This window comes from Lotus japonicus, chromosome 6 (genome assembly GCF_012489685.1).
Source record: "Lotus japonicus ecotype B-129 chromosome 6, LjGifu_v1.2".
NCBI classification, from domain to species: domain Eukaryota; kingdom Viridiplantae; phylum Streptophyta; class Magnoliopsida; order Fabales; family Fabaceae; genus Lotus; species Lotus japonicus.
Window position 1 is genome coordinate 8,347,224 of NC_080046.1, and position 15,217 is coordinate 8,362,440.

Below are 15,217 nucleotides of genomic sequence, written 5' to 3' on the forward strand. Positions count from 1 at the left end.
AGATTTCCTTTTCGACAATGATTTAAAAAAATATAGTAGCAGAATAGCATTTTCATTCTAGTTATTGAGTGTTGCAATGAAAAAAAGAAAAACAGAATAAGGAGTGTTGCAAATGTAAGAAGAATAGAAGGTTAGTTACAATGGGCCATATGATTGGGTCAAGCCCATAAAAAGAAAGCAAAAAAAGAAGCTCTGTTAGCATTCTAGGTTCTAGGCGAATAGAGTGAAGATTCACCGATTCTCGGTATTCATCTTCGTCGTCGTTATCAATATCAGTATCATTATCACATTCACAACAACAAACGCTCATTTCCTCATAACTCACTCATTTCACTTCACTCCCTCTTCCACTCTACTCTCTGCGTCGTCGTTGATAAACCAAAACGATGTCGTATGTGCCTCCACACCTGAGAAGCGCGACCTCAACCACCGTCGCCACCACCACCAGACCCTCCTCCTCCGCAACCCTAGACAACCACCACCACACCAAGCTCGCATTCTCCTCCTCACACTCCAACAACAACAACAACAACTCGTCCCTCTCCAATGGCCCTCGCCGCACCTCCGCCCTCCCTGATCCTCTCTTCCCTCTCTGGCAACCCTCCGAACGCGTTTCCCGCATGAATCCCCAGCAGGTAACTGTTTTCAATTTTATACGCCACTCTAGGGTTTTTCTTTGAGCTGATTTTATTTTCGTCTGTTTCAGTGATGAACACTTTTTTGGTGTTTTTGAATCTTAGCGAGTGATGCATATGTTAATGTTATAGACTTGGTAGTTTAAGCTAAGATATTCATCAAGGCATGGTTGAGGTTTTGTTTGGTTTCGAATGGCGATATGGTGTATACTGACATTTTGCTTGTAGTGACTCCTCAGGGTTCGAACCTTGGACCCTTCACCCTCCCAAACCCTTATGTCCCCTAGCTCTTACGACTTGAGCTAACCTTCGGGGACAGGCTTTTAAAGTGAGTAAAATGGGTAGAACTGTAGAAGTGAGTTTTGGTCAAAGAAGGGGCTATAAAATTTGCCATTTTACCTTGGAGGATGCAAATTGACTTTTTGTTAAGTTTGTGATGAAGTTGGATTCAACTTTGTGGTTTATCAAGGGCTGTTAGCTTTTTCTTCAACATCCTGAACCCGGCTGTTTTTTTTTTTCATCTCTTGCTTAATCTGTCCTTTTCACTTGGTCTCAACTCTCAACAATCTCTTATTCTCTCGTGCTTTGGCTTTCTCTACGGTCTCTCCTTTAGGGTACATTTAATAGAGTCATGACTCATGACTATTTCATTTCCTCTTTTTTAAGATTAAACTAAGCTACCTTCTATCTTTGAATGTTATTATTAGCTGATGTTAGTATGTTACCTATCTCTTGTTTTTATTTATAACCATGTTAGCAAGTATTGGTTGCTGATTTCTAGTGCTTGCTATATCCAGATTGAAGAGGTCCGCATACGGCTTAATCTTGATGTTACTGCTCCATCTGGCTCTCCTGATGCTCCTACACCTATAGAAACGTTTACTGATATGGTACTTGATTTTATTACTTTTTTAATCATATTCATATTTCTTATTGGTACTTATGAGCTACCTGTGCCCTGAAAATGAATTGCTTCATTATTGCAAATACATGTAAAATTGTGAATTTCTTTGTTTCAGTGTTTGCACCCAAGTATCATGAAGGATATTGCTTATCACGAATACACCAGACCAACTTCTATTCAGGCACAGGCCATGCCGATTGCTCTTAGCGGAAGGGATCTGCTTGGTTGTGCTGAAACTGGTAGCGGGAAGACTGCAGCTTTCACAATTCCTATGATACAGGTCTGAACTTATTAGACATGACAGGTTTGACTGGTCTTTGTAATGATATCCTTAGATACTTTTTGATGAAAAATAAAAAACAAGTGAATTATAAACTATCGTCCTTTCCTTGTGATTTTTTCCTTTCTATTTTTAGCATTGCTTGGCCCAACCTCCAATTCGGCGCGGTGATGGTCCCCTGGCATTAGTTTTGGCTCCTACAAGAGAACTTGCTCAACAAATAGAAAAAGAGGTGATATATGTAATTTTACTTGGATGAATTGTAGGTTATCTGAGGAATAATTCCTTGTTTATTTCTTGGGTTCTAGACTTCTAGTTGACAATTTTCTTTGTAAGCTCTAAAAAATTTCAGGACTATCTCCAAGTTTTTCATCTACCTTAATTCACATGGTGCTTGAGGCATTAATTTTTTTTATTGGCAGGTTAAAGCTTTCAGCAGATCTCTTGAGTCATTTAAAACTGCTATAGTTGTTGGTGGAACTAACATTGAAAAGCAGGTAATCAAATGTTGACATAATAGTTCTCTGCTTCTGCCTGTTTTTGTGAGACTTTGGTAAAAAACAAATGATGCCTATTGTTTTGTTGGCAACACAAAATTCTTTTAAGTATGGTCAAGGAGCAGCATACATGTCCTGTATATTAAATATGTTCAAACCATTGCAAATTTTGATATCATTTTGTGTTTGCCTCGGACATAAGTTAAATGTATGTTTTCACGTAGCTAGTTTTCCTGATAGGCTGATACATGCGTTATGTGTCAAGGGTTGTTGGAAACATGCCAAACACAGTGTAATAGTATTTCATAAGTACTGAGTTTCAGGCACAAGGAGGACCGTTTTTTATTTTAAATTTATTTCTGTTCCACATAATGGTAAATGATCTTGTGTGCGTTCTCTTTCTGTGTTCTATGATAGAGGTCTGAACTAAGAGCAGGAGTTGAAATTGTGGTTGCCACTCCTGGAAGATTTATTGACCACTTACAACAAGGCAACACTTCCCTCTCGAGAATTTCTTTTGTTGTTCTCGATGAGGCCGATAGAATGCTTGATATGGGTTTTGAACCACAGATCAGAGAGGTTAGTTTTGTTGGTGCCTTTTTACTGTGTGTAAGATTTTCCTTTTGTTTTTTAATGACAATTCCATTCTTATTGTAAGATAGTGTGGCTTCTTCTTCATTGTAGTGTTTTTGATTTCCTTTACAATGTTTCCAAATTCAGTTGATTCCGTGTAACTGTTCTCCTCTTCAATTCAACTTTTGCCATTATGAAACCTGGACCTCAAACAAGGTGTTTGACTTAAGACATGACAGTCAAATTTCTTCAAGAAAATTTCAGGAGATCTCCTTAGAAAATAAAACCAAAGGAGGTTACCATTTTCAAAGCAAAATTCAGCAATAAAAATTATGCATTATCTGGGTAAAAATTTAATTTTCATTTCCAGATTTAAGCTTTTAGCCTGTTTCATTTGTATGTACACTGTTCTTAACATGAGTTGGATTTTCCTGACATAACTATTATGGCCTTGCTTGGAAGTTTTGTGCCTTATTATTGCATATATGATCTCATGTAAAGGGGGTTTTCAGCATTAAATTACCTTTTTATTCTGTTACTATATAACATTCTTATGTTCACTTAATAGATGTTCATCTAGATTACTAAAGAAACATACATTTTCTAATATTATACCCAGATAATGAGAAATCTTCCAGAGAAGCATCAAACACTGCTGTTTAGTGCGACTATGCCTGTTGAGATTGAAGAATTATCGAAGGTCAGGTTTCCTTTGTTCTTAACACCATGGTTTCTTTATCATTGTTATTTTCTCCTTTGAGCTATGTAAAAATAATGAGTGGTGCTATTCTGATATTCTTAAGTGACTTTTTTGTTTGCAATGCATATGCCGAGATGAATTATGAAACAATTCTAGAAATTACCATTTGCTTCACTAAAATTACTTTATGAGTAGTCTTGCTGCTTGATCATAAAGTATAGTAGCATCTTCAATTGTAGATTAAGTTTGACATTTGAAATATCTTTGTTTCTTCTTTATTTATTTTATCTGTTTCCTGTTTTTTTTTTTCTCTTCACTATTGAATGTTATCCCTAAAATATCCTTTTGATGCATTAATCTTTTTCATTAAGGTATTTCTTTGTAAATTGCTGAAAGATTTTTTTTTTTGACGTTTACCAATCTTCTGTTAAATTTCAGGAGTACTTAACCAGTCCTGTCCAAGTTAAGGTGGGAAAAGTCAGTAGCCCAACAACTAATGTTTCGCAAAACCTTGTGAAGGTTTCTGAAAATGAAAAGGTACATATACTTAGCTGACAAAGTGCAATTTTGTTATGAGCTGGATTAAAAATTATCAATTTAGTTTCATGTTTTTTCATAGAATATTGGCCATCATTAATCCTCAAAGATTGTTATTAGTTTCTTTCGGTTTCTTGTTTTGGTTCCCCTTGTTTCTGGAGAAAACGCTTCTGGAATACTTGACATGATGTGTGTGTGTGCATATTAGTGAAGTGGGAGAGAATGGGATGAGAGTGAGAAAAAGTTATAGAGCTAAGGATGAGGAGAAGGTGAGGAGTGAGGACAGTGGAGAAAGAAGTTGGATAATCTATTTAATTTATTTACATTTTTACCTTGAAATTTTTAAAATGTGTAATTCTTTCTCTTCAACTTTTTATTTTTTTGTTACTCTTTTTCAATCTGACTCTTTTGGTTTCTTCTCTGAAATCTTATTATGCTGTTGTAGATTGATAGGCTTCTAGGTTTGCTTGTAGAGGAGGCATCACAGGCTGAAAAGTGTGGTCATCCATTCCCATTAACAATTGTGTTTGTTGAGAGAAAGGTAAACTGTGTTCTGTGTTCATGCTATGTATCAGTATCAGTATCATATTTATATTTTTATTGTCTATTGTATATTTTACATGCAAAAAGTAAAAGTTAAATGCTTGAATATTTATATTAGTTGTTAGAAGTATCTTCCTAATGGGGTTATTTGCTAGAAATTGGGAGTTTGAGTATATTAGTTCAAAATTGGAACAGTGGGAGTTTGTCCTTACTTGTTCAATTATTTTTATGTGCATATAGACAAGGTGTGATGATGTTTCTGAAGCATTGGTAGCTCAAGGATTATCTGCTGTTTCTCTTCATGGTGGTCGCACTCAGAGTGAAAGAGAGGCTGCCTTGCGTGATTTTCGGAGTGGCTCTACCAGCATTTTGGTACTCTCTCCTACATTACTGGAGCACAATACCCTAGCTTTATCACTTCACCATTTTCTTCCTATATTCTGTGATTCTCTTTAAAGATTTGGTCATGTGTCTCACCACTCCTAGCAGCTAATAGTTTTGAATAGATATCTAAGGTTATGAATATATTGTTGAGAAATATAATGAAGCTAGGTGTCACTTGCCAAAATATAGTGAAGCAGCCTTGGCTTGTTGTGTTCCCTTCGCTAAATGAAATTCCTTGTATCAACATGGGAAAAGAAGAATGCATGGGCTTAATGATCTTTTTTATAATCTGAATTTTCTAAAAGTATTGTCCTTCTATTTCAGTTTTCTGAACTGATTAAAGTACCATGCACTGCACTTTCTGCATGCTAAAACACTTACCTTTGATATTCATATTGTACATTCCTTTATCCTTCAGACAATTCTAGCTAGAATTTTGAATGCTCTGCCATTTTTGCATAACTACATTGCAACAGTTTGGGATTTTTTTATCTACTAACCATTTTATACTTTATTATGCAGGTTGCCACTGATGTTGCATCTCGTGGACTGGATGTCACAGGAGTATCACATGTCATCAATCTAGATCTTCCAAAGGTATTTATGCAATTCTACTCCTAACAAAAACTACTTGATGACTGATTCTTATCTGTAAACCGCTTGGCTAAGGTTATCTGAAAAAGTATGGGGTTATGGGCTTATGGCAGTTAGTGGGTTGCCATTCTGCTACTGCTATGTTGGCATCTCATTTGCCTGGTATTTTTCTGTCCAATTTAATTTTCTTGAGAATTGCACACCTGAAGCTTCAGTTATGGCTGCCTCAATTATAGACCATGGAAGATTATGTACACCGGATTGGAAGGACGGGGCGTGCAGGATCAACCGGCCTATCTACCTCATTTTATACTGATCGTGACATGGTACTTTCTATCCTCCTTTTCTTTCAATTAAAGAAATTGAATTGTACATTTTTCTCTTGATTTTAACTTTAATATAATTCTGCTCTAGTTCCTTGTGGCAAATATAAAGAAAGCAATAGCTGATGCTGAATCTGGAAATACTGTGGCATTTGCAACTGGAAAGGTACAGTGTTTATTCTGCTTGAATATTAGGACCCCTATCATGGTCCATTTGGTATAACTCTTAAAATTGTAAATGAAAAATTAAGGAGTGAGTTTTCAATATAATTTTACAGGAGTCTCATCCATGAATTTTTTTACCCATATTTTAAAGGTATTCTACATGGGAAATTAGTATTTCAGAACTCTTATGGTGTTGGTTGTTTTACTGGGCTGGGCATGGACTTATATTATGCTAGTACTTGCCCTTAGATTAGTGGTATAAATAGGTGTGCTAGGTTTCTGTCCTTTATGCTCAATTTTGCCCAAGCACTGTCAATTCAGGATGTTGTTTCAACCTTGTGCTGTTGGCCTCCAGGTTGCTAGAAGAAAGGAGAAAGAAGCAGCAGCTGCACAAAGAGAGGCAAATATTGTTTTATCCAAACACATTGGATCGGGAGCTGCTTCAGTTAACATTGAAGATAAGTTCAAATTTATGATGACTGCCTCAAACATTAAAGGAGACGGAGCAGCAGATAGTGCCTGGGATGATTAATGAAGTATCTGGTGCTTCCCATATTTGGTTGACGGCAATTGCTAAAGCCTTCAAGGTTGGTAATTGGCCCTTTTTTTTCTTGGCTTTTTCCTTTTTCTTTTCAATACTTCATTATAATGTGAACTTTATGTGCATCTCATCTAGACCCATCAAATTAGGAGTAAGATCCACATGATTTAGTATATCTTACCTGAATTTCACCCAATAAAGAAGTGTTGCTGGCTTGTATTCCTATAACTTATTTATGATGGATCTTCCTGCTGCATCTCACTTACTCTTTCGGACTTTCCCCCTCCACCTAATACTTATTTGATATGCTCTGCTGACTTGGACTTAGTGCATCTATAGGTTTGTTGCTTCGAAGATGCTGGAGAACGGGCAAGTTTCTTGTTAAGTTTGCGAGTCTACGTATTGTTTCACACTTGCTAGACACACACTGTAGAGTTTGTCATTTAGGTGATGCATCTTATGTAATCTTAGGAACAATAGTTCTGTTTAAATTTCTGTTGCTTCAAATATACATTTATTTCCTCATTGTAATTATCTCAGAATTATGTATATCCCGTGCGGTGTATTCCACTCCCATATTTTGTTTGTTACTTTGCATGTTTGAGTACAATGTGCAAAACCACGGTGAGTGAAAACTGGGGTGGATAGAAGCAATTCTCTTGGGTTTTGTAGCTGTCCACCGATTTTTCGCCGTGTATCCAAACATGCATTTTAAGACTTTTAAGCATTTAACCCATGAAAACAAGGCAATTATGCTTTTTCGATTACAACTTCAGCTATCGTTTGCTCTTTTATTTTGGTGGCCGTCCTTTGTGCTTGTGTCACTCAGTTGTAAGTTTATACACCTTAGATGCTACAAATTGAGCAATTATTTTAAGTAATACTTTTCTTGGGTCAAGTCATTAGTTTACCATTATATTTTAATAAATAGCAAAACTAGTATGTGTAATATACCTTATTATCGATAATTGGGTGGATTATTGAAAAAAATTATAGTATCATCCAAAGAGTCAATCACCTATAACTCATGGATAGTAAGTGTTATCTTCTTAAAAAAAAGTGGATAGAAAGTGTTTCTAAGGCATAAAGTCTACCCTCTTGCAGAAGTTGAAGAATGGAAAACTTGAAACCGAATCCACCACAGAATTTTGCATGCACTGCAACAGAAAATCGACTTCCTTGACTCAACAGAAAAAGTGGGGATACAGATATCAACTGGTCCACATTTATGAGTTCTCCTCAATATGCAGAGTTTCCTAACTGAACGGATGAGACTTAGAACCAACATATATAAACAGGTTTGTCATTCAAATCATGAAACTATGGCTACCGTATCTAAGTTCTACTTTCTCATGACCTTGGGTTATATACATTACACACCAAAGTATAAGAAAGACATCTCAGACACAGGAGTTAGGGTGAGGGAAAGAAAAAAGAATACAAGGGGAAAGAAGGGTAGGGTTATTCTAGTAGATTTTACAAGATCACATGTAATCATGCAGATGTATTAGGTTGCCAAAACTGGGAGCCTCTTGTGTCATATGAAAGCCTCACGAAGCTTGTTATACCCATTTCTGTAGTGTTCAAGTGAGAAGCATAGCTGCCTTATGGCCTCACGTTTCTCTTCAGCACCTTCTAAGATCTCAACCCTTTGTCTCTCAATCTCTTCCTCTAGTTCCTTAGATCTTGCTTTTAGCTCTCTCACCTGTCTTTGTGCCTCTTCCATTCCAGCAATTAGTTGCACATGCTCCATGTGTAACTGCTTCAAATTCATGTCCATTTGTTCAATCTGATTATCTCTGGAATTTAAAACTTCCTTAAGTGAACCTCCTTCTGCATTGAGATCATCTCTCTCTAATGTTAAAGCATCAATGCTCTCATTGAGATCTTTTATGCTGTTCTTCATGCAGCTATTGTCTTCCTTTAATTGCTCAATTTCTCCTTTGAGTATCTCTTCCATCTCTATTTTTTCAGAATAGATCTTTCTTATCTTCTCTTGCAAAGATTGACAATGAATTTCCCATTCTCTGACCTTCTCTTCCATATGAGTCTGTTTCTCCATCAATTTGGACATTTCAGACTTTACCTGAGCTTTCTCACAGAAGATTTTTTGCTCTGCATCAGTTAAAGCACTTTTTAAATCCCTGATGTCATGATCTCGGTCTACTAGGCTAGTTTTCAACTTCGCGAGCGTTTCTTGGAGTTTAGTGCTCTCTCTTTTCTCAGAGTTGAATTTCGTTTTCCAACTAGCACTTTCCTTCTGAGCCAAGTTAAGTTGATCCTGCAATTGCTGAATACTTTCAGATGATTTACTTGCCTCAAATTTCAATGAAGCAATTTCAGTTTCCGAAGACTCAAGTTTTTCTTTTGTGAATCTTAGCTCCATCTCAAATTCTTCTTCAGTTGATGGTAATTCAGCACCAGCAGTATGAAACTGATCTGGTTCCATTGCTCTCCATTTTTCAAGCTCAGCCTTCAATTTAGAGATTTCCTTCTCCGAGAGTCTTAACTTATCATTCACATACCTCAGTTCTTGTTCATATGCATTAATTTTGGCCCGGACATTATTTTCAGCATTCTCAATTCTTCCCCCTCTACAAGAAGCATCCACACGTTCCTCCTCACGGATGCATAACTTTTCTTTCATCTCACGCAGCTCAATCTCCAATTCCATCACCCTTCTGTTCATGCTGTGCTCGCTTGCATTCGCAAAGAAACCTGAACAACTATTAAAAGATGAAGCATCATCAAATTCCTCATCAGAATCTGTCAAAGTAGAAGACACATCTCCATCTTTTTGAGATGCAGAATCATAAGCATTGTTGTTCCCACCAGAACCAAGGAAGAAATCAAAGCCTGCAGCGCGGTTGCTAGATATGCGACGCCCCACTTTTCTAGGAGAAGGAGATGGCCAAGAAGAGGGTGGTTCAGAACCGGTGTCTGAAATACATGAAGCTTGGGATTGGCTATCAGAGTGCATGTTCTTCCCCAATTCACCTGTCGCGTGTTCGTAACGTTCAGCCAAAAATCTATAACCACGGTAGAACTCTTCAACCAGAGAAATCAATTCTGGCCTCTTCTGGTAATACATCTCAGCTTTTTGGGCAAATGAATCTCCATCATCTTCAATCAGCTTCAACATTTGCCTCACGTTACGGTCCATCTCAAAGGTTATAGATCGTTTTGTCAATTTCTTCATTGTGATGAAAAAAGGTTATTGCCTGTGAATTACTTTTGAATAGAAGAAATGAAAAGAAAATAATCACCTTTCCCAACTTTTGCAAAGTTGGGAATGGTTAATCCTTTTCCCAGTATATTGATTCAAGGATGAGACAAGATGTTGTTAACAACTTTTTATGTTTTGTTTTGAAAGGATTGTTGATAACTTAATATAACACCAGTGTTAATTTGTTTACTTGTTTTAACCTTTCCTTGTTTAGAACGTGGAACTACCCATAATTTTGTTGACTGAAGCTACAATTGCCGTTAAGATAACAGATGATAAAACTTCATTAATAGGAGTTACAATGTTGATTTTTTACCTGTTTTAACCTTTCTTTTTTTTTAGAACGCGTAACTACCCACAACTTTTTCTTTGTTAAACTTTTTTTTATGAGTTCGACTTGATCTAATTATCACCACAGATCAGGGCATGCCTTTAAAACCATAAGTCGCTTACAGAGGTATTTACAAATTGTTCACTAACACAACTCTCACATCAACAACGGGGATCAATAACACAACCTTCTAAGTGGAAGTGATATGTCCTTATTAACTGAACCAATATGTGTTGTTGGTATCCATAACATTGTTAACAGAAGTTCCAAGTGTGGTTAAGATAAAAAAATTCAAGACTTCAGTACAAACATCTCACATCCTATGTGTCCTTGGGCGGATCCAGACCTTACATACCAGTGTGGCTAAATATAAAAGAAATTATAGACTAAAATGTATTGAAAATATTTTTTTTCAAAAAAGAGAAATATTATAAATAAAACCATGAGAGAAAGTTTCTCATGGAAATATAAGAGTTTACAGTCCAATAAGGACTAGGTTCCAAGAAGGACTAGGCTTACAACGAAATATAATAAAAGAAGCAAAGTGAAAAATAATTAATAACAAACCCAAATTCTCATGTTCTTCCCCTTTTCAGCGTGTATTAATAATTATTTTCATTTACCATCGTTTTAAGCTCTAGTTTGATGCATTACTATTTTTTCTTGTCATGTGAATATTCGATTGTCTCATTTTTTGCAAGTTGTAAAAGTACAGTCTTGAACTTCTTTCTTCCTTTCTTTGTTTTATAGATTAGATAGTTCAAAATTGTTTTAATCTGTTAAGTGATACGGTTTTGCAACTTAATTATAACGAGCTTACTGGGAGTATACCTACTGAACTGGGAAAATTAAGGAAGCTTAGCTTTCTCGCACTGAAAAATAATCAATTAAATGGAGCAATTCCGGCAAGTATTGGTAAATTAAATGGAGCAATTCCGGCAAGTATTGGTAAATTGGAGACATTAGAACGATTGGATATGAGCTTTAATAGCCTTTTTTGTCCAATTCTAGTGACATAGAATTTGGGTTTGTTATTTTGCAACACGACACTCCATGGTATATAAATTTTTTCTAAAAAATAAAAATAAAAAAACCAGTGTGGCTAAAGCCACACCTGGCCTCAATGTAGATCCGCCCTCCTTACCAACACCAAGCACCTCACTGTCTCCATCATCCTTCTGAGTTTGTACTACAGATTTCGATTTAGATTGAGACAAAGGTTACTAGATTTACTTTAATTTATTAAACCTGAGTTGTTTTTTATTTTTTTATAACCAACCCGTTTTAAAGGAAAATCATCATGTAAACTGAATGCAAGCCGAAAAGTACTAAAATAAACCCAACTTAGTACCAGTATACATCATAAGCTAATTTTTCTGGAAATGGTTCGATCATTTCCCCAGTCAGTCTTAAATAAAAACAAAACAAAAAAGATAAAATCAAGTCCCGGCGTTCCTACGGCCAACACGAGCAACAAAACCAGCTTTGATTGTAGCCACTGATCTTGATGATCCACACTGCAAGCAACAAATCAAAATTATAGGATATCCAGGAGTACTTACAATGACCTATGTCAATCCAAAAAATTTCACTCAAGAAACTTATGCAACAAGATATTATACTGATGAAAATTCAAGTTAGTGATAGTGCAAGAAAGATTTAAAACTAGAAGAAAACCTAGTATGACTATTTTCATTGACTCAAAGTCAAAGATAAAGATCACTAAATTTACCAGGGAAAAAATGTGCATCAGACATTATGTAGAGAAGCTGAACATAAAATAAATCACCATCTAATTACCAAAAACCTTCAGATGACCAAAGGCCACTTGGCAAAATAGTTGACCATAAATTCAATGGATGAATTACCATGAAGCCAGAACCTTCATACTTTGAGAGGAGAGAGCAAATAGTGTAGGCTAAGAACCTAGAAGTGAGAGAGAAAAAAAGAGGGGCAATGGGCACATTGAAATTTCACCTGTTCACATCGGAGAAAGGACAAACGATTCTCCTTAGAAAGTATTGTGTCAGAACTTCTGCACCCAAAGCATTTGACATATTCATCTGAAAAAACAGAATATAGATCAACATTTACCCCTACGGCTTGATAGTTCATACAAATAACTACAAGATACTTACTGCTATATTTCCCCAGGAGTGATTCAAAGTTCTTTGGTGCAAACCTTCCCTTCACTACCAATCTCTGCTGTCCATCTCGGGAGCCACTTGTACCCAGTTCAGCAAACAAGTATTCCATGACATGGTCTGGCTGCCGATGCATCCTAAAAGATCAGATAGCAAGCAATACATCAACAAAAGGAGAGGAATGAAGCCAGAAAAAATTAGTTGGGAATAATATTATTAACATACGTGTTGCATAATTCCATAAAATTCACAAAAATAGTTTTCTTTGTGCCCTCACGTAGAACTTGTGGAGGCCTCATAACAAGAGTCCTCCTCTGGTTTCCAGCAAGTTCTGGATTATACTCACGTAGAGTGTTAAACACCCTACCAAGAATCCGCACAGGAAAACATGTCAATACAACGGGGAAAAAATCTCCACCCAGAAATATATTACAATATTATGCTTTAAAATGATTTATACCTCCTCGTATTCATAATCACGATCACTGCCGTCCCAAGGATAATGAGGTTGCAAGGGTATAGCATCTTCTTCAGCGAGACCTAACCAAGAATTTATCAGCATTCAATGAAGTTCCCTTAAGACATTATTTTAATTTGGTAGAACTAACATGCAATCCTTGAAAGGTCAGGCTATGCACTCAACTGACTGCTTACCATCCAAATCTTCAACAGCATCTCCACTTTCATCATTTAAAGCACCCATTTCAACCTATAATCAACAAGCATCATGTGAAATTGATTCCAACAAGAACAACAAAAACTAGCTACCTTAACACTTAAGCTATTGAACAGGTACAAAAAATTGTTAACCACAAAAAATCAATTGACTTACAGGCTGATTTTCATTTTCATCAGCAGGATCTACAATTGTGATGTTCTTTTTCTTTTTCTTCTTCTTAGTAAGATCAAATGGAACAATCTGCAATATGAAATTCAGGCATTAAAAAAGGAAGTACAGATCCAAAAAACTGAAGTACCAAATAAATCAAGGAGTTTGGCGGAATACTGGACATTAAATGCCATGATCAGAAATAGCAATTTTTACAACATAACTTAAGAGCCTTTGTTTACAAAGGCTCATAACCAATCAAGTGTAACATATATAGGGAAAACATTGCATTGAAGTACAAAAACCAAAGAATGAAAACTTACTTCAGGAACCTCCTCCTTCAGATCATTTTGTTCATCTTCCATGGTTACTGAAACCTATGTAAGATGAAAATTATTAAATTACAATATTGAGGGGAAAAAAATAGTAGCAAGAGAATGAATGTAGAACAATAAGGCAGATATCAAAAAAATAAATTAATAATCAATGTCAAGGATGTGAATGGAGAAAAATAATCCCATATAGTCAAACCCATAAACCTCTAATTAAGTTTAAATCCCTATTGCTCTTGATCAATAACTCAATAGCAACAAGAACAACAATATTAAAAAAAAACAAAAAGCAAAAAACAGAAAGCTAAAAGTTAAGGATAGCCAAAAACAAATCAAGATGCCAACTTTTTAAGATTAAACATAATTGGATGCTATTTTCAAAGAAGAAGAACGAGTAGTTCATAGAAACACATAATCAGAGACTAGAAGAATAGAAAATATAATTATTACGCACAACATGAACAAAACATCAAAAGGGAGGAATAATAATGAAGAAAACACACCATTCATCATACGCCAGTAACAACACAACACTAGTAACATGCTTAAGAGTTCATTCAAGTGATGTTCATTCAGCTAAAATAATAAAGGAGTGAAAGAAAAAATGAATAATTACTTGGTTGTAGAAAACTTCTTTAGAGTTTTGTTTTGTATGCTTGACGAATGCTCCTATTCTCACTTTATGCGCTACTCTCAGAGTTGAGGTTTCCAACTCTAACAATCTTAACGTGTTTTTCCACCTCTAATCCTCCTCTATTTATTTATTTAAAGTGGTTCTCCTAGGATTTATTGTTCTCTAACTTGATAAGATTTGAATTTCATTTAAATTTTATGATGAAATTTGATATGATTTTAATTTATTTTAGAATTTATGATGAAATTTGATAAGATTCATCTCTATATCCTATTGGATTCAGTTAATTTCTTATTGATATGGATTCAGTTAATTTCTAATTTCAAACGAATTATTATTTTCCAAAATCTATTATTATTTTGTAGAATCTTATATAATTATTGGTTTTTATGAATTTTAGATATGTTGTGATGTTTTCTCAAAAAAAAAAACTATCCGCTAGAATTATAAAGAGATAAATTAAACTCGCCTTTTAATAGAAAATAGTTTCCCAATACCACAAAAAAGAGTTTCCGATCTTTTGCCCAGTTGAAATGTCATAAAATTTCCTCAATAATAAGTTGAGCTTGGCTTGTTCTTTCTGTGTCTCGCTTGGAAGGAAAGGGAATAGGAAAACAGAAATTGCATTGGCACGGCACATGAAAACTGAAAAGTTAGGAGAGATGGTAGGTAATTTAGGGAAAAAAGATTTTATGTGCATATCATGTCATGAACTCTTTAAAAGTAATGAAAAAACTGATATAATGTTTTTTACATTTTAGTAAGTTAAAGAAGATAAATACACCTTTTTAAATGTTAGAGAGTAAGTCGCACGTGAGTCAAACTTCAAGGTTGATAACTTGCATTTTTTTCCTTATAATTGTTCTCCTAAATTGGTTTTTCCCTAATTTGATAAGATTCAGATTTATTTTTGAATTTTGTGATGAAACTTTATAAGATTTTGATTTTTTTAATTAATTTTATGATGAAATCTCATAAGATTCATCTCTATATATCTTTCTGGATTTAGTTAGTTTTCAAATTTTAAAGTGATTATTATTTTCTA

General features: G+C 35.2%; 2 protein-coding genes and 1 pseudogene across 3 annotated transcripts; 1 reads left to right on the plus strand and 2 right to left on the minus strand.

Annotated features, from left to right (window-relative positions):
• Positions 1-201: 201 nt before the first annotated feature.
• On the plus strand, positions 202-7,266 carry LOC130722441 (DEAD-box ATP-dependent RNA helicase 20-like). 2 transcript variants are annotated; one of them, XM_057573165.1, is made up of 15 exons: positions 206-635; positions 1,433-1,525; positions 1,655-1,819; positions 1,956-2,051; positions 2,242-2,316; positions 2,734-2,895; positions 3,509-3,589; positions 4,028-4,126; positions 4,572-4,667; positions 4,910-5,041; positions 5,576-5,650; positions 5,884-5,973; positions 6,062-6,136; positions 6,491-6,722; positions 7,016-7,266. In XM_057573165.1, the coding sequence occupies exons 1-14, from the start codon at positions 387-389 to the stop codon at positions 6,665-6,667; spliced, it is 1,665 nt and encodes a 554-aa protein (XP_057429148.1). In that variant the 5' UTR covers positions 206-386; the 3' UTR covers positions 6,668-6,722; positions 7,016-7,266. The 2 variants fall into 2 exon arrangements, with proteins under 2 accessions (XP_057429149.1, XP_057429148.1); XM_057573166.1 differs by lacking the exons at positions 6,062-6,136; positions 6,491-6,722; positions 7,016-7,266 and having other exon boundaries at positions 202-635; positions 5,857-5,979.
• Positions 7,267-7,794: 528 nt separating this feature from the next.
• LOC130722440 (protein NETWORKED 4A) lies at positions 7,795-10,064 on the minus strand. Its single transcript, XM_057573163.1, is given in 1 exon segment — positions 7,795-10,064. A coding segment is annotated over 1 exon segment (1,692 nt). The 5' UTR covers positions 9,876-10,064; the 3' UTR covers positions 7,795-8,183.
• A 1,456-nt stretch (positions 10,065-11,520) lies between these two features.
• On the minus strand, positions 11,521-13,571 carry LOC130724598 (eukaryotic translation initiation factor 2 subunit beta-like; annotated as a pseudogene).
• Between the last annotated feature and the right edge of the window lie 1,646 nt (positions 13,572-15,217).